The 18,901-nt window shown below is 42.8% G+C and overlaps 1 protein-coding gene across 1 annotated transcript in view; it reads right to left on the reverse strand.

Annotated features, from left to right (window-relative positions):
* Positions 1 to 15,816, reverse strand: part of LOC126252854 (E3 UFM1-protein ligase 1 homolog) — a 61,995-nt gene extending 46,179 nt beyond the window's left edge. Inside the window, exons 1-6 of the mRNA XM_049953805.1 lie at positions 15,559 to 15,816; positions 15,326 to 15,471; positions 14,968 to 15,209; positions 14,696 to 14,885; positions 1,803 to 1,952; positions 1,517 to 1,692 (exon numbers count right to left, since the gene is read on the reverse strand). Of these exons, the coding sequence (XP_049809762.1) occupies positions 1,517 to 1,692; positions 1,803 to 1,952; positions 14,696 to 14,885; positions 14,968 to 15,209; positions 15,326 to 15,471; positions 15,559 to 15,638 (984 nt within the window). The 5' untranslated portion in view covers positions 15,639 to 15,816. The remainder of the gene's footprint in view (positions 1 to 1,516; positions 1,693 to 1,802; positions 1,953 to 14,695; positions 14,886 to 14,967; positions 15,210 to 15,325; positions 15,472 to 15,558) is intronic.
* Between the last annotated feature and the right edge of the window lie 3,085 nt (positions 15,817 to 18,901).

The raw sequence follows: 18,901 nt of genomic DNA on the forward strand, positions 1-18,901 counted from the left end.
AAAGGATTCATCCAAATGGGACAGAAATCTGTAGATGTGTTGTACATGTACAGACAAACAAATGAGTACAATTTCTGAAAAATCTTAATGCTAAGAACTTCACACATTAAGAATTCAATAATGCATTGGTTTTTCAGCTTGTCATTAATTGATAGTGGGGCTGGATGTCCTGCTGAGGGATATCTTACCAAATTTGGTCCATGTGGTGTGTTAGATCATCAAAATCCCCAGATAGCTGGAGGGCCCTGCCCATAAAACTGCGAATGTTCTCAAGTGGGAAGAAATCCAGTGACCTAGCCAGCTAAGCTAGGGTTTGGCATGCACGTAGACAAACTAGAAACTCTTGCCAAGTGTGGGCGGGAGTTATCTTGCTAAAATGCATCCCAGGGATGGTTTGCCATGAAGGACAACAAATCAGGGGGTAGAATATCGTTGACATACACCGTGCAGTAAAAGGTGCCACAGATGACAACTAAAGGGGTCTACAGAAAAAAATAATTGAACCCTAGACCATTAGCCCTGCTTTTCGGGCCATATGGTGGGTGACAGTAAAGTGGGCATACCACTGCTGTCTGAGGAGTCTCCAGTCATATCTTCAGCCTGGAATCACATTGACTGGAGTAGAATTGTATTAACTGAGCCCCAATGGTCAGATGATATGTCTGGAGGTGCCCCAGGTAGCGGCAGGATGTCTTTTGACAGCACGACCCCTTTTGTTATAATCAACAGGACTTTTACAGCATAGCGGTACTTCGACAATATGCTACACCCCGTTTTGTTGCCCTTCATAGCAATCCATTCTGCGCTTACGTTTCCAAGATAATGCCCATCAGCACACAGCTGAGAGTTTCTAATGCTTGTCTTTGTGGTTTCCAAACCCTACCTTGGCCAGCAAGGTCACTGCCAAATTGAAAATGTTTGGAGAATTATGGGCAGAGCTCTCCAACCATCTCAGGATTTTGATGATCTGATGCACCAAATGGACAGAATTTGGCAAGATATCCCTGAAGAGGAATCCAACAGCTCTATTGATGGATGTCACGCCGAATACCTGCTTGGATAAGGGCCAGAGGTGGACCAATGTGTTATTGACTTGTTGAGTTTATGAAGCCCTTCTCTTGAATATATCTGACATATAGAGAAAATATACTCACAAAATAGTGGCAGATGAAAAGAAAAAGTAGTATATAAAACACTCAGGTTTTGGATCTGGGGCTCTTTCTTTGGGAAGAAAACAAATGATTAAACAAAAAAAGGCTGGTCAGGGCTTAAAGATACTGGGAAAGCCACCCAGTGCCAGGGGCAAGGGACAGTAACCAGGTAGGAATTATGGAGCTTGTGGTCCATATAATAGAAAACCATATGTGTCTTGCTGTATTATGTTATGACAGAGTATCTTGTGTTACTGTACTGTACTTTTATTTATCATGTTGTATTTTAATTATTTTGTATATCTAAATCCTGGACATGTGAAATAAATAAATCTGCTTTATATGTAAGGCACTTCAAAACTTACCTTTATGTCTACCCATGATCCAGTTGACATTGCTTCCTCAACAACTGATTCAATTTGACCAATAAGTTGAGGGCCCACAGCAAAGTTTTTAATTTTTATAAGCTTTTCTTTTGGGAATCTTTCATTAACGAAAGTATGTACATTGTTTACACCCATTCTTGAGAGGTCATCATAATCTGGAAATTAAACTCAATGCACTTTTTCTTTCTAATTTCATAATGCAACTAAGAATTATGTTTAGCTTTCTCTCCTGAATCATTCTTATACTACTGAAACCAAAGCTCACCTAAGTATCCATTCTGCTTATAAAAGTTGTCTGCATAATCCTGTAATGATTTGGCAAAAATTGCTGGCATATAAACACTGCTACTTCCAGCCTGTCGGCCACTCAAAAATCCTTGCACTTCTTTTTTCTCAATCAGGTTATCTATTATAGCTGAAACCAATTAAGAGACATTACTATAAAGGTAATTCTAAGAAGGAAACAGAAACAAAAATGAGGAGACAACCACTCACCTTCAGATGAATGATGGATTGTGCATAAGTACGCAAAAAGATCAGAAAATTTAGCTATCTACTGGGTGACCATTCTTTGTTGTTGATCAGGAAACATTAAAATGTATGAAATAATTGTAGCAAACAGAAATGTGCACAAAAGTAAAGACCAACGCAAAAACATTGTTGTCAATACCACTCAGTGCAGCAAGGTTTCAAAATTAGTCAACAAAAGAAGTTCACTGTGTTATATAGGATCATTGGATCTAACTAGAATCAGTTCTACAACATTTACTTATACAAAACACAGGAAGTTCTGGGATGCAAACACTAATCAGATTACTTTTCCATGTCTGACTAAAATAATGACAAGGAAAGAAATCTCTCACAACCAAGGACTTTCCTAATGACAACGGTGCAAGCTGACATCTGTGATATCTCAAATTCATAGGTGGCATAATGGTGGTGTTACAACATCCAGATGAAGTACAACGTACTTCTACAAACATGTCAGTGAAATCACTAATTTCACCCCCTGAAAAACTTAACCAACATCCAGAACCACCAGAATTTAAAAAAGTACCACTGAAAACTTCAAAGTATTGTCCAGATTTAGACATGAACACCTGGCAAAACTGAAGGTAATGTCTGAAAAAAGCTTTGGAATGTTAGCCTAGGGTGGTAATATCACAATAAATAAATACAAGGGTAAGTCAATTATTATCCGCGATTTAGTTATATTTTGTTTATTTTGGTAGTACTGTAAAATTACAGTGATGATGGCATGCTTTGTTTATTTGTTGTTATATCTTTGCAATTTTCAAGCTGCTAGTTTAGTTTCATTATCACTGCAGTGCTGTTAATCATGCCTGCTCCACTGTCTATTTGCACCAAAGAAAAGCAACATTCAGTGATCTGTTTTTTGGTCATCAGAAGGCGTATCAGAGGCCGAAATTCATCGAAGACTTTCGGTACAGTACAGGAACAGTGTTTTGCCACAACGGAGTGTCTACGAATGGATTGAAAAATTTTGAAATGGTCACACAAGTGTTACGCATGATGAAGGAGCTGGACGACTGGATACCACCACAAATGAAGAAACCATTGCGCGTTCACCTGAAATGATTTTCTTAGACAGATGATTCACTATTGATGAAGTGGCACATCGTCTGCAAATTAGTCACTGTTCTGCCTACGAAATCATCCACGACAGACTTGCATTTCATAAAGTTTGTGCAAGATGGGTACCAAACAACTCACACAGTTGAATAAACAAACACACTTGACATCTGCAAAAGACATTTGGATTGCTATGATAATCAAGGGGACAACTTTTTAGACAGGATCATTACTGGTGACGAAACATGGACCCATCATTACGAGCCAGAGAGTAAACGGCAGAGTATGGAATGGAAACATCCAATTCGCCGTGCAAGAAAATGTTCAAGACCCAACTGTCCACAGGAAAACTGATGCTTACGGTTTTTTGGGATGCACAAGGTCCAGTACTGGAACATTATGGGGAAAGGTGTATAACAATAAACAGCGTATGTTACAGTGAGATGCTTACTGCCAGGCTAAAGCCTGCATTTCAAAGCAAATACCGAGGATTGCTGTCAAAAGGTGTTGTGTTGTTGCACGACAATGCCTGTCCACATACTGCTGCCCACACTGCTGAAACGCTCCAGAAACTCAAATTTGAAGTACTGAATCATCCTCCATATAGCCCCAATCTTGCCCCTTCTGACTATCACTTGTTTGGTCCACTCAAACAGGCATTAAGGGGACGTCAATATGCCTCAGACGAAGCAGTGAAAGAAGCGATACATTCCTGGCTCGCAGCTCAACCGAGAACCTCCTTTTATGAGGGCATCAGGAAGCTTGTACAACTACGGACCATGTGCGTTGAAACGCAAGGAGACTATGTCGAAAAATGATGTTCTTGTAAGTTTCCTATTTGATTACAACAAGTTTTTATAACTACTTTGCGGATAATAATTTACTTACCCTCGTGTTAATGGTGTTGAGGTGTCTCAAAGCAAAATATGAACAACAGTGAATGGGACTCAAATCTAGAGATTTATGAGCACTGTCAGAGATGCAGAAGTATTACATAAAAAATGTGAACCGGCAATAAACACACTTTTTAGTCCTCATATTCAGAAATCATGTACAGTACCTGCCTGAGAATTCATGCAGAAATCTTCATTTCACTCTCGTCAGCACTAGCTGTAAATATTCTGGTATTAAAGTAAAACACAACCAGCTGCTACTGTGAAATAAGTCAAATGCTATACATTCTTCCTGAGGTTTACGATAACTGCACACACAATGAATGGATGAAAAACTGAAGCTAAGAGGTGCAAATTTTATAATTTCAAAAACAGTACCTGAAGTTACTTCCCTTTCCAAAAGGGGAATCACTCTAGGTATCATTGTTAAATACCACAGACACCTGACAAGACATTGTAAGGAAGAATAGCAGGCAACAGTAGTTACATTGTAGTAGCCACCAGAAAGATCGCGGGAGGCGCACATTGGCACGGCGCGTCACGGGCGGTAGTTGCCGCAAGTAGAGTCCCGTCCACCAGAGGGCACGCGAGAATTCGGACGCGACCTCTGCCGGCGTAACAACAAGAACAACAACAACTCCGGCAGCACGGGCCGTGCCCAGTCAGTTAACATCGGGCATGCCTAGGACACAGTCCCGGTCTACGCTAAGTGAAGTGCGACGTAACGTGAACAGTGTTACTACACAATTGGCAATGAGTAGGGCCATTCTTTCGTGTGTTGCGTCGTTGTTACGGTTCCGCAGCTTCTCCACGGCATGGAGGATTTGGTGCGGGTTTTGGTGGCGCAGTAGACGGAGCTCATGGCCACCATGAAACAAGTGCTTCCGGCGTTGCTCTCCACGCCGTCTGCTCCGGCGCAGTTCCCTCCACCCTTTCCCCCGTATGACGAGACGGCGGAGGATTGGGACGCATATGAACATCGCCTTCGGCAGTATTTCCAGGCGTTTCATGTTGCCGATGCGGAGGTATGTCGTGCTCTCTTCTTGTCTTGGATATCTCCCTCGCTGTATCAAGTTTTGCGGCAGCTAGCACCGTTGCAGGAACCCTCGTCCTTGTCTTTTGACGCATTGTGTTCGTTGCTGTCTTCATATTATCGCTGCTGCACGCATGCTGTGGCGGCTAGGGTCGAGTTCTATCAATGCAAGAAACAGCCCCATCAATCTTACCAGGCGTGGGCCGCTACCCTGCACGGTCTTAGTCGCAAGTGTCATTTTGTCACGGAGCAGTCGCGAGAGTCATATGCCCACGTTATGGTACACGACGTCATTGTTCGTTGGCCCCTGATAGGGAGGTCCGGCAACGGGCCCTGCAGTTAGAAGACCCTTCCCTCGAGGAAGTCCTGTCCATTGCTCAATCGTATGAAGTCTCTCACGCAGCAGGTCAACAGCTGGAAGCGTGGTGCGACGTCACGGAGGTTCAGGGCGGCGCGGCCGCGTCCACTGTGTCCGGGGTGGACGACGTGCGAGCGGTACAATCCGGCTGTTACGGCCGCTCCCGCACGGCGCGTAAACAGAATTCCGGCCGCCGGCCCCTGTTGCCGTCCCGTGCGTCGTGCTATATACATCATGGTCGGTCAGAGTGCCCCCGGCGTTGGGCCGTTTGTCGCAAATGTAATAAAAAAGGTCACATTGCTAAAGTTTGCCGCTCAGCCTCGAAAGAATCGAAGGAAGCAAGTACAGCGGACATGGACGTTGACATTCAGGAAGTTTCATCGGGCCAGGCTCCCGACGCATCGGCACGCAAACTCTTTATCGAGGTGTCGGTTCGGTCACGCCGGTTACAACTGCAAGTAGATATGGGCGCGGCAGTTTCGTTGTTGAATGCACAAACTTATTCCGACCTTGGATCGCCCCCGTTGGCGCCAGTTTACCGGCGTCTACGCGGTTATGGTAAACAGTTCATTCCCCTATTGGGTCAATTCACTACCGACGTGACTTACAAATCAGTCACTCGGCCTATTACTTTTATTGTTGTCAGTGATGCGAGCTCCGCTAACCTTTTTGGCCTGGATGCCTTTCAAGCTTTCGGTTTTTCTATTGCTGACACCATACAGTTGGTCTCCGAAGACGTTCCCTATCACTCATTGGAATCTTTGATCTCAGACTTTCCAGATATTTTTGAGGAGGGTCTGGGGCGTGTTTCCAAGTTTGAAGCTCACTTAACGTTGAAGGAGTCGGCTCGCCCGCGTTTTCTACATGCGAGGCAGATCCCCTTGGCTCTCTGCCCTCAGGTAAAGGAAGAGCTAGACCGGCTGACAGCCCTAGGGGTCGTTCTTCCCGTTTCTTCCAGTGAGTGGGCTTCGCCCCTCGTTATTGTCAAGAAGCCCTCGGGAAACTTACGTCTTTGTGGCGATTTCAAGGCCACCATTAATTCCCAATTGGTGGTGGACACCTATCCTTTGCCTCATGCTGATGAATTGTTCTCCGCCGTGGCGGGAGGCCAATATTTTTCGAAAATCGATCTGTCGGAGGCTTATCATCAGATACCACTTGATGAGGACTCCAAACGGCTGGCAGTCGTCAACACCCCGTTTACCAATACCAGCGGTTGGCTTTTGGAATATCCAGTGCCCCGGCGATATTCCAGCATTATCTTGAGCATGTCACGTCGACAATCCCTCATTGTATTAATTACCTGGATGACATAATTGTCACAGGCCGCAGCACGAAGGAACACTTGCACAACCTTCACACCCTCTTTCTCAAATTCAGGTCTGTGGGCTTGCGTTGCAACCTGCATAAGTCAACCTTCTTCCAACCGTCCATTGAGTATGTGGGCTACACCATATCTCAGCATGGCATCCAGCCACTAGGAAGTTTGGTCCAAGGTATCGTCAACCTTCCTCGGCCCACTTCACTGAAAGAGTTACAAGCTTTTTTAGGCAAGATAGCCTATTACCACCGGTTCATTCCCAGGGCTTCCACTATAGCCCACCCCCTGTACTGCCTTCTGCACAAGGGTGTTCCTTTTGATTGGTCGCCTGCATGCGAGCGAGCGTTCACCTCGTTGAAGGGCCTCCTCACTTCAGCCCCTTGTTTGGCTACTTTTGATCCCCATAAGCCGTTGGTCCTGGCTACAGATGCTTCGCAGTATGGGGTGGGGGCAGTCCTGGCCCATCGCAACGCAGATGGTTCCGAGCAACCACTGGCATTTGCGTCTAAAACGCTTAGTCCCGGGCAGGCCCATTACTCCCAGGTGGAAAAAGAGGCTTTGGCCATTGTCTACGCTGTTACCAAGTTTCACCCTTTCTTGTATGGCACGAAGTTTCAGTTAATCACTGACCATAAGCCGTTAATATCGTTATTTGGCCCCGCCTCTCAGATTCCGGATAGGGCGGCCCACAGACTACAGCGCTGGGCCTTGTTCCTCTCTAAGTACCATTATGACATTCATTTTCGCCCTACAGGACAGCATGCCAACGCCGACGCTCTTTCCCGTCTTCCGGTGGGCCCGGATCCTACGTTCGATCGAGAGGAGATTGTGTGTTTTCATTTGGACGTGGCGTCCCGCCAAGCAGTTGATGGCTTCCCGATCACTAGTTCTCGAGTCGCCAGGGAAACGGCGGCGGACCCTCTTCGTAATTATTTTCTTCTACGAGACCGCCTCTCGGTCTTGGAAGGAGCTCTCCTTCTGGCTACCGATGATACAGCTCCTCGCGTGGTTGTTCCTGCAGGTTTACGAAGGGAGGTCCTCACGTTATTACATGCGGGGCACTGGGGTTTTTCCCGTACTAAAACCTTGGCTCGCATACATGTGTACTGGCCCGGTATTGACAGAGAAATTGAGCACTTGGTGGCCGCCTGTTCCCAGTGTGCGAGCCAACAAGCATCTCCCAGGGCAGCGTTCTCTTCATGGCCGCCGGCAACCCAAGCATGGGAACGTGTTCACATCGATTTTGCGGGCCCGTTTCTCAATGGCTTTTGGCTCACTGTTATTGATGCTTATTCCCGATTCCCATATGTGGTTCGCTGCTCCTCAACCACTTCAGAAGTTGCAATCCAGGCACTAGCAAAAATCTTTTCTGTGGAAGGTCTGCCAATCACCCTGGTCTCAGACAATGGACCGCAGTTTATTTCGCAAACCTTCCAGGATTTTTGTAGGCGCTTCGGTATTCGGCACGTTTGCTCTCCCCCCTTCCATCCACAATCAAATGGGGAAGCCGAGCGCATGGTGCGCACATTTAAGACTCAGATGAAAAAGTATGTGCACGAATTTCCTGCAGAGGAAGCATTGACATTTTTCTTGACAGCATACCGGACCACACCAATGGGCGAACGCAGCCCCGCAGAGCTCCTCCATGGGCGTCAACCTAGGACTCTGCTGCACCTCCTCCGGCCTGGTCCTCGCCAGTCTTCACAAAACGGAGTACCTGGCTTTCCACTGGGTATGTCGGTCTGGGCCCGTGGGTTTGGTCGCAATCCACGTTGGATACCGGCGGTGGTCCTGCGCCGAAATGGCCGCCGGCTCTATACCTTGCAGGCGGGGGATCGGGTGGTACGTCGTCACCAAAATCAGCTACGTCCACGTTCGGGCACCTGCCCTCCAACCTCTCGGACACCGGCTTCCCCATTGCCGGCACCTGTATTGGGTTCACAGGGGACGTTACCTCCTTTCCTCGCTGTGACTCTGCCGCACTGCGATGGTTCTCAGGCTTGGCAGCCTCCAGTAGCTCCAGCACCGGCATCGCCATCATTCGAGATGCCCCAGCGAGAGCCGGCCCCCCTAGCAGGCCCGGTTTCTCAGGGGGCTAGTTCACCTGTGGTCGTCCCCGCCACTGGGTCTTGCCCCTCCCGACGTGGAACAGGATCCGGAGTTCGACAGCTTGTCACCCGTTCTGTCCCGAGCTCCGGTTGTGGGATGACGGGGGCCTCTTCGTGTGGGTCACTTCCAGCCGTATTCGAAGGTTCCAGCTCGATGGTTGGCAGATCCCCTCGACTCCGGCCATCCAATGGATGTGGAGGTCATCGCTCCTGCCCGACGCTCTACCTTCCGACGCAGTGGATCACAGTGGCTTCACCCCCCGAAGGAGGAGGAGTGTAGTAGCCACCAGAAAGATCGCGGGAGGTGCACATTGGCACGGCGCGTCACGGGCGGTAGTTGCCGCAAGTAGAGTCCCTTCCACCAGAGGGCACGCGAGAATTCGGACGCGACCTCTGCCGGCGTAACAACAAGAACAACAACAACAACAACAACAACAACAACTCTGGCAGCACGGGCCGTGCCCAGTCAGTTAACATCGGGCATGCCTAGGACACAGTCCCGGTCTACGCTAAGTGAAGTGCGACGTAACGTGAACAGTGTTACTACATACATATTGCTAAAAACCCAGATTTTCAGTGAAAAAGAAATGTGAATTGATTCAGGAGGCTTATGAGGCATCAGAAAATAGTTTTGATATTGACTACATTTCCTACAGCAGCTTCACAATACATAAAAACTTCTTGTGTCTAGCTAGAACAATAAATAAGAAATTCCATTAGGAAGTGTTAAAATTCTTGCTAGCTTCAACTTGCTTGGTTCTCATTACCTTACTTTTCTGCTGTAGCAATGAACAGCCATAAAATAAGGTCTCAACATTACACCATCTACATTATTTACTGATCTGTTACTTTTCCCAGAACTGAAAATGCATGTGGACGGTTCAAGACTGGATTGTAATGAGGAGACACAGAAGGCTGGGTAAAGCAGCACTTATCGTGTCCATTCTTTCCCATTGCATGCTGCTATTGATAATTGTTCCCGTGATGAATAATGGGGAATGAACATAATGAATTATTAGTCAGATGTGGGTAACCAACCACATTGCTTCTCTGTAATTCCCTATGCTTTGTCAATGAAGTTAGGTAGTACTTTCCAGCCATCCATTTTCTTCGACTGGTGTGCTTACATGAAAGACAGTTTTATGTCGAAAGCTCCGCAAGACCCTTCATAGGTGTTTCACTCACAGCAATGTAAGATAAGCTATTAAGTCACATCCTAACCTCAATCTGAAATGCAATGTATTGTGGGAAAGCAGCCAAATATTTGTGAAAACCAACATTATAACTATTATAGCTGCTTCTTTCACTCATAGTTATTTAGGCTACATCTCAACCTGTCCAAAGCCTCAGAAATTGAGAGATTTTCAGAAACAAAACATGATGAGATTGAGCTACCATATACTGTCATTCTATTGGCGAAGATTGATGACAACGAACTGCCAACAGAAGCACACAACAGAAGAAGAAGATGATGATAGGTTTGTTGGGCACTCAACTGCGCGGTTATCAGCGCCCGCACAAATTCCCAACCTTTGCTCAGCCCAATCTCGCCATGTTCATGAATGATGATGAAATGATGAGGGCAACACAAACACCCAGTCAGCTCGAGACAGGTGAAAATCCCTGATGCCACCGGGAATCGAACCCAGAACCCCATGCTCAAGAAGTGATAACGTCACCACGAGCTGCAGACACACACAACAGAAGAGTCGCAGACACAATAAGTGCACTTTGGTTGAAGGTTGTGGCCAAAACACTCACGATAATTCAGAAAGAAGGCTTCTCCATAACCGAAAAGAGACTGAAATTTTTCCTGAGAAATATATCATGTCAAGTGGGGCATATTTCCATAAATAAAGTCAAAACTCTTGTCATACTGATATTGGCTGGCAATGTACAGATGATGGCGTGTGTGAGGAACAGACTTTCTAGATAACAGTTAAAGAGTTACGCAATTACTGTATCCAAATACCACTGCCATATTCCACTAGTCACAAATGCTGCATCAGTTACCATACAACACCAATACTAAATACAAGTCACTGACACACTCAGACAAGACAGACAGCACACATGTCCTCAATTATGTTTCGGGAATGTAACCAGTTTTTGTTTCATATCATGGACAATACTACATTTGGGCACTTGTCAGGTGACTTCAGGTGAGCTGTCTAAGGCTGACAGTTGCTATCCATGTCATACAATTTATTAGCACACTGTATGTAATTTGCATGTGTCATGATCATAACTGCAAGGCCAACAATAATGAAACAACTATCATTGGCAGAATTGCGAAACTCCGATGTCTGGTGGGTTGCCACTCACTAAGCCCTAGGCATTCTCTATTGTTTTTGCTGGGAGCAAGTCATGGAAATAATAGCAACCCATGCATTAACCAACTGACAATTGCTGTTGCATTAATAATGCTTTGTGCCATTTATACCTAAGTAGACTCTTTAATAACGGAACTCCAAAATGAATCAGCAGTAATCAAAATGATGTTTTATTGTATTCCCTTGTACACTCGGTGGAAATACAATGTTCAGCAATGGCAAAACCCAATGGTAAAATTGATATCCTACGTAATGTTCTTCCATTGTGCATGTGGTCCAACCTTAATAAGCTGTACTGTATTGGCAAGGTAGAGGATCAGACTAAATGATTCAACGGGTGTCAAAGCACTATTTATTAACAAGTATGCAGTGTACAAATACAGTTGATACATGAAGAAATAGGTACACTCACCATGTTTAAGAAGCCCATCCTGTGCTAGATGGGAGCCCTGTGACAGTACTCTACAAGATGGTGGCAATGCAGAAGAGTTTTCGTGTGATGGATATACCAATGACTAATCGAATTTCATCTTTGAAATGGACAGGGCTCCATCTCAATGGAGCACAATTGTCCACGGCTTTCTCAAGAGAGAACTGCCACATTACTGGATAGGGTACGCTGGTTTGGGAGGTGTTATATGGTTTCCATGGCACCCCAGGTCGCCAGATCTTGTGTCATGATTTCTTCTTGTGGGGTTATGTTGAGAACAAAGTTTATATTCCCCAATGCCAACAATGCTGCAAGAACTGCAGGAACAGTCAGCTGCTGCTGTGATGGACACTGATGAAAACGCACTAGTAAACATACGGACAGAACTGGATTACTGTTTGGATGTGTGCCAGGTGACGAACACACTGAACATTTGTAGAATGTATCAGACACTTTATGAGTGTGTCTATGTTCTCATGTAACACCCATCTTTGCAGGTTGTACAATTGTAAATAAATGGTGCTTTGAAATATGCAGATCATTTGGCTAACACTGTATTTCATATACTCCAGCCTAACATAACAGATTACCTTTCATTGAACAAAAATGTCTGCTATGTTAGATGGTGGATGGAAAACAATTTTAGCTTGAAATTTCCAAAGCATTCTGTCTATGGTTCAAATGGCTCTGAGCACTATGGGACTCAACTGCTGAGGTCATTAGTCCCCTAGAACCTAGAACTAGTTAAACCTAACTAACCTAAGGACATCACAAACATCCATGCCCGAGGCAGGATTCGAACCTGCTACCGTAGCGGTCTTGCGGTTCCAGACTGCAGCGCCTTTAACCGCAAGGCCACTTCGGCCGGCGCAGTCTGTCTATCTTGAATGAGATTTTGTCAACAAATGGAAGATCAGCTGAAGCGAAAAATCAAAAACTTAATGAAACTTCCTGGCAGATTAATCTGCCAGAAAGTTTCATACCAGTGCACACACTGCTGCAGAGTGAAAATCTCACTCTCAAAAATGTAATGTTAGCTCATGACACACGCATATTAATCACGAGCAGAACCTAACCATGTCAAATTTACATTAATAACATTTCTTCAAGCATTAAAGATAATTGTGAAGTGGTTTTGTATGAAGATTAAGCAAGCATAATTGTTATAGATTTAGATTAGGAACTGAGTATTATCATAAATTATAATCTAAAGAGAAGTATCTCTTGGTCGCCTCTCAGTTGCAATAAAACAGGGAACGTCCAATTACTTGCACATTAATCTGATCACAGCTAGCATCTAGCTCCCATATGATGTTGGCATGATTAGTGAAGCAGAATATAATTAGATTTCTGGGACTGAGAGAAGATGGTAAACTATCACTGAATGCACCTTCATATAATCTCCTGCAAGAGCTAAACACAGATACCGTGACAGTAAGAATGCTGTCTACTGCTGGAACCCATAACACCCTTAAACTTCACACACTTTTACTACTTGTTGTCAAGCAGCATATTTTGAACTCAAATAATATTTTAAGCCCAAATCAAGCCATCTGGGTCATATGCGTGATCAAAGTCGAGAATAGGGCCAGTCGTGTACTTTTGTGTTTTGTTCTAGAATGTTGTCAGCACTTGGTGTGAGATAAGATGCGAACAAAAGATGATGTGTCAGATGTTTGTGTTTTGCAGCCAATGACAGAGCAGCAAGCAGACGACATATTTCGATGTAAACATTTGGAAGAAAGGGTTAAATATTGCTGTAAATAACAATTATAAATTTAATTGCTCCTTGTTTAAGACATCTATTTAAACCATGCTAGTATCTGCAAACCAAGGACAGTGTCTTAACCCATGATATATTTGAAAAAGCAGTGAAATATTTTTCTAGTCTGTGTTGCTTTGCAATCAATCTGCATGAGTACCCAGAGTTAAAGGATCAATATTTTTTAATTAAATCGTGGGAGAAAGTGGCTAGATCAATGTTTTTGACTAAATCATGGGTGTAGGTAGGTGGATTAATGTTTTTTTTAATTAAATCATGGGAGATGGAAAGTGAATCAATATTTATTTATATATCGACTGTGCAACTCTATTGTGAATAAACACTGATCCACCTGTGTGCTTGCGCAGATCGACTGGGTAGTCATTTCACCACCACATTTGATACACTTTTGTGACTCTGCAATTAATCAATGAGGCATACACCAACATCAATCCACTTTACAGCATTCACTGCCATTACCACAAAATATTTCTCAAAATTCACTGATATATCAAAAATCAGCAAACAAAACAATGGTTTCAATTTTGACACTAGAAATATGTTGCCTCTCTTCTTGCCTCTCATTGATTACGTCAAAGGATCATCCCACTGACTGTGAAACTTAAGTGTTTCAAACCTATGAGCAGTAAATAAGCGCTGCTGTGACTGCTGCTGGCCCTTATCTCCACTTTAGCCCATATGCAGCATTAATTAATTAAGCTTATGCAAGTTGCTAATTAAATTGCCAGGAAATCCCACAATGACATTGCAGTGTGTTAACTGTAGGCAAATGCACTTTTAACACAAATCACAGATAAAAAGTACATGCTACACAAATTTTCGGTACTGGTGTACATGTGTAAAGACAAAGTGGAATGGATGAGTGTAGCATGGAGAACACATCTGGATGCAAAACATAACTTTTCTACAAATGAAGAGCATTAGGACAGTCAAAAAAATAAGAAATACCAAAGTGTTAATGACACCATGTTTTTCCTTCCAAACCACTGACTTTACCACGTTAGAAATCTACACAACCATATTTCTCTTTCACTAACTTGCATATGAACACCAATCAATAAAATAATGACAACAGCTAATACTATTATAACAGCAATATTCTAACACACACACACACACACACACACACACACACACACACACACAGAGCAATCATGTCAACATATCACAATATGAAAGTAAATATGTCCATGTGTGTTTACTCAAAATGATATTTAACAAAGCTACCTCATTAATACACCGGAAAGCAAACTGCGCATGCAGCTTAGTGCTTTAGTTGATAATGCAAGCTCAGACTTCCACATACCATAGAACAGCCGTTCATTTAAGCCACATTGTTTAACCAGTGTCGCTATACGAATAGGCGCAGTTGCTGCAGCCAATGCTCCACGTATACAAGCTTTGTTACGAGCAATGTACGAGTCTGTGAAGAAAACTCGAGGGTCAGTTTTGTCTTGTTTTGCATGTATAACCTTCCCAAGATGGTTCTGGACAACCTGCAAACAATCCATGTATAAATATGGAGCTAAGTGGCTTAAAACATTACTGCACTTTAAAATTTACATGACAACAACGTACTGACTGCAAGAAATCAGCTGGTAAGTCATAAATCCTAGTCAGCTCTCCTATAGACACCTGACCTTCCTGAACTAGTTTATCATTAATTTCTTGCGCTATCTGATTAAGATAGGTTTTATCAATCAATTGGCCAAGCACAACAGTGCATCCTGATTCTGTGCGTTCGATTTCTGCTGCTCGAGCTGAAATATGACTCAAATCCACGCATAAGATTTTTGCAAGATCCACCAAATTAATGCGACCTGCACAGACAAGGGATTCTAATCAGTAAACAATATAACAAACTGCCAATCGCAAGAAATAGTTTTATTGTAAAGTGACAAAAACTGCTAAATAAAGGGACAGAAATCAGCGTTACCTCCATGCACATACAGTTCGTCGCGGATTTCTGTTGTTAACTGCTGTGGAGTGACGTAGCCCTTCCCATCATTGGTGAAGATCACATCCAACAACTTCAACTCAACAAGTTTGGTGACAATTTCTATACAGTTTCTTTCCGACAATCTAAAACATAGCGGAAAATTTGTTAGTTGTGCTTTTCAACACAGAATAATGGACATAACAGGAACTAAAAGATTTTTTGCGCCTTACCTCTGAACAGTGGAGCTTAGCTGAGCCCTTTGAAAATCAGCTGCTAAACGCTTAACCTCATTCCAGTCAACAGCTGTCATATTTGATATCGATATCACAGCACAGTTTTATGTTTAAATCGTTTCTTTCCTTTCAAGAATCAACAGCAAAAAGAAGGTACAACCGACAGCATATCATTAATTACTAAATCTATGTTCTTTCGTTGATCAGGATATTACTCCACAACTGCCAGGCGCTCACCTGTGCGGTGTCAGAGATGTGCTGACGCTACAGTGATAAAAGATAACTTTTATGTGTGCACACATGCAACTATCGTGCCACGAGCAGTGGCGTCACTGTAGTTGCGTGTGTGAACATGGTTTTATGATAAACAAAATTCATTATACGTAGCTTTAGAATAACCGTCCTTTGACCGTCTGTTAGCGATTGAACTTCGGAAGAGGCGGATTTAGGCCTAACATCGGTAAGGGAACATGGACTTTTGAACAAACTTTGTAATCAGAATGGTGATACAGGCTCTGAATTCAGCATTAACGCAAACAATGAAGGTGCGAAATTGAGCGTGCCATCTATTGTACATAATAATGGGACATCTATTGCACGTAGTAATGAGAAAGACACTATCAACCAAAATGTACAACAGTGCAAACACGAAAGTAATGTATTATTTTTAACGGACAGTCACGGCAGAAAAATGACGAGACTATTCAAAGAAAACACGAAATACGACACAACAGGTTTTGTGAAGCCAGGAGCAACAGCAAAAAACATTATTGGTGTTGATTTACAAGACAAAATGTCGGTATAAATTATGTCGTGTGTATAGCGGGTGCAAATGATGTTGCGAAAAACGAAGCAAATAACTGTCTCACTGAACTAAAGAAATTCCTGGAACGCAGTAAACAAAAAAATACGATAGTTGCAACATAACCCATAGAGTAAATATCTCTGGAGTGAGCATTGCGTTCTACGCATGTTGTCAACATTAAACCAGGATTGTCACGTGATCTCGGGACTTCGCTGTGCCTGTGTGCTTTCTGCAGCGTTTGAAGTTTATAATACCAAGAGTTTTTGTTGTGTTTCACCGTTTGTTGATAGTGTAATAGCGATGGTGAATTACGTTGTTGCTACGGATGGAAAGAAAAATATGTGAAAGGAGGGATAGTAACTTTTCATGGGTACATTCCATATAGCTCTAATTATAGTTTTCATTTTAGTAAGAGACACTGTATACGTTTAAAAATTTCGAGACGCATTATAATTAAGACTTGATTCTGTAGACATATTTTTCTACGATTTTATGACTATATAATAGATATTACGGCTCGTACAAAAGCTTACAAACAGTCGCTTCCTCTCGTAAATTTGCTAGTGGAACAGGAAAAGGAAAGGTTAGTTGTTTCAGTAAATACTATCCTCCATGCATTTATCAGTGACTTGTCAATTATGTATATAGATTACCCCGTCTACTGTTTATTTAACAAACTGGGAGCAAGTACTTAAAATGCGTTAAATAAATACCTCAAAGTGCCACCAGTAAGAAAAATTGTGCTTCAGGTCGCAAAAACGAGAAAATAAATACGCAGAAATACAAGAAAAAAGGAGGAATTAGCAGGGATATAATCGCTAATGTGTGGTAAATTCGGTGTTTTTCGGACACTTGCGAAAGTACTAACGTACTGTCAAGTCGTTTTGCAGGACTATCACTGCAAAAATGTACTTCAGGCTCTGTAATACTACAGAGTGCGGTATCATACCAAAAACTACCAAAAATCGAGTGCATCTGAACTATGACACCTATCGCAAAGAAGCTGAATGTAATATCACTTGCCCTTAAAAGTTACGTAGCTGGTTTATTCCCGGTATCAAATGGATACTGTTAAAATGTCTTCGCAACATATATAAATAATAGACAACACGTACGAAAAGAATCCGTCTGTACTAGGATGTAGTGACATTCTAAATATACAGGGCGCTATACCATCAAACACACGACGTCCCGAGATCACGTGACCAGGCCGGCAATGTATGTTGACAACACAAAATCTGTTCTGCGCATGTGAGTGCTCACTCCAGAGATATTTACTCTATGACATAAACACACAGATATGATCTAATGTATCACTCGTGTGTAAAAAAAGAAATTCGTAAAACTAACATTAAAATAAAGCAGATGTGTTCTTTGTTTGGAAAATGTAGCGTCCTTGATATAGGCAAATTGGACAGATGCCAGCATACCAAACACGGAATGCATCTAAATTATGAAGGAAAAAACTTTGTATGTAAAATGATAAATGAAATCATTGCGAACAGAGAGAGAACGAACAGAAAAATTTCATATACCGGTATGGGACCAGTCTCAGCAAAAGAAAAAGAAGCATCCTCAAAAGCAGCAGAATCGTCAGTGGCGGAACCAACAGCTAAAACAACACATTCAGCGGCAACTACTGCCCGTCCTGCACGCAACAGAAAACAAACTCAGCACTTTTTTTATAGTGAGTAACACGAGAGATGAGGATTCAAAGTTGCGTGAAGTATCTCCCTCGTGTGTTCAATATGAGTTCTCCACACCTCAAGCAATACTATCATCTAATGTACTGAAAAAAGCCACTCCTAGCAAACATCACGCAAATGCAGTGGTGAGAAAAAATCAAACTTTGTCTTTATTCCACCAAAATATATGTGGCCTCAAGAATAAAAAAGACCAGTTGCATAAATTTAAAAGACGAGTGTGAAAGTGAGCCTGATATACTGTGTTTCTCAGAACATCACGTTATGAGTGGGATCCACATGCTACAGATTGAGAACTTTAGTTCAGCTACTCATTACTGTAGATCTGTTATGGAAAAATGTGGTGTTGCAATATTTATAAAAAATAATATAGTGTATAAATCCCTAGATTTAAGCAAATACTGTGATGAGCAACATTTTGAGGTGTGTGCCATTAACAGCAGACAGTGCAACTGTTATTGTTCTGGCTGTCTACAGGGCACCTGCTGGAAATCTATTTCTAAGACAAACTGAATCACTTCTGGCCCACCTATGTAGGAAAACTAAATACATCATTGTTACAGGTGACTTCAATGTGGACCTTTTAACAGAAAATAGAAATAAGACAGACTTATTTAGTACCAGTGGTGGACACTCCAACTAGAGTAACTCCCAGCTCTAGCACTTTAATAGAGGATGTATTTGTAGATAAGGATATTTACAATAATTTAACCATGAAAAATATTATAAATGGTCTCTCTGATCATGAAGGGCATTTCCTCACTCTAAACCAAATGAATTTACAAAGAAACGAAAATTTCATTTGGAAAACATTTAGGATTATAAACAGACA

Source organism: Schistocerca nitens, chromosome 4 (genome assembly GCF_023898315.1).
Source record: "Schistocerca nitens isolate TAMUIC-IGC-003100 chromosome 4, iqSchNite1.1, whole genome shotgun sequence".
NCBI classification, from domain to species: domain Eukaryota; kingdom Metazoa; phylum Arthropoda; class Insecta; order Orthoptera; family Acrididae; genus Schistocerca; species Schistocerca nitens.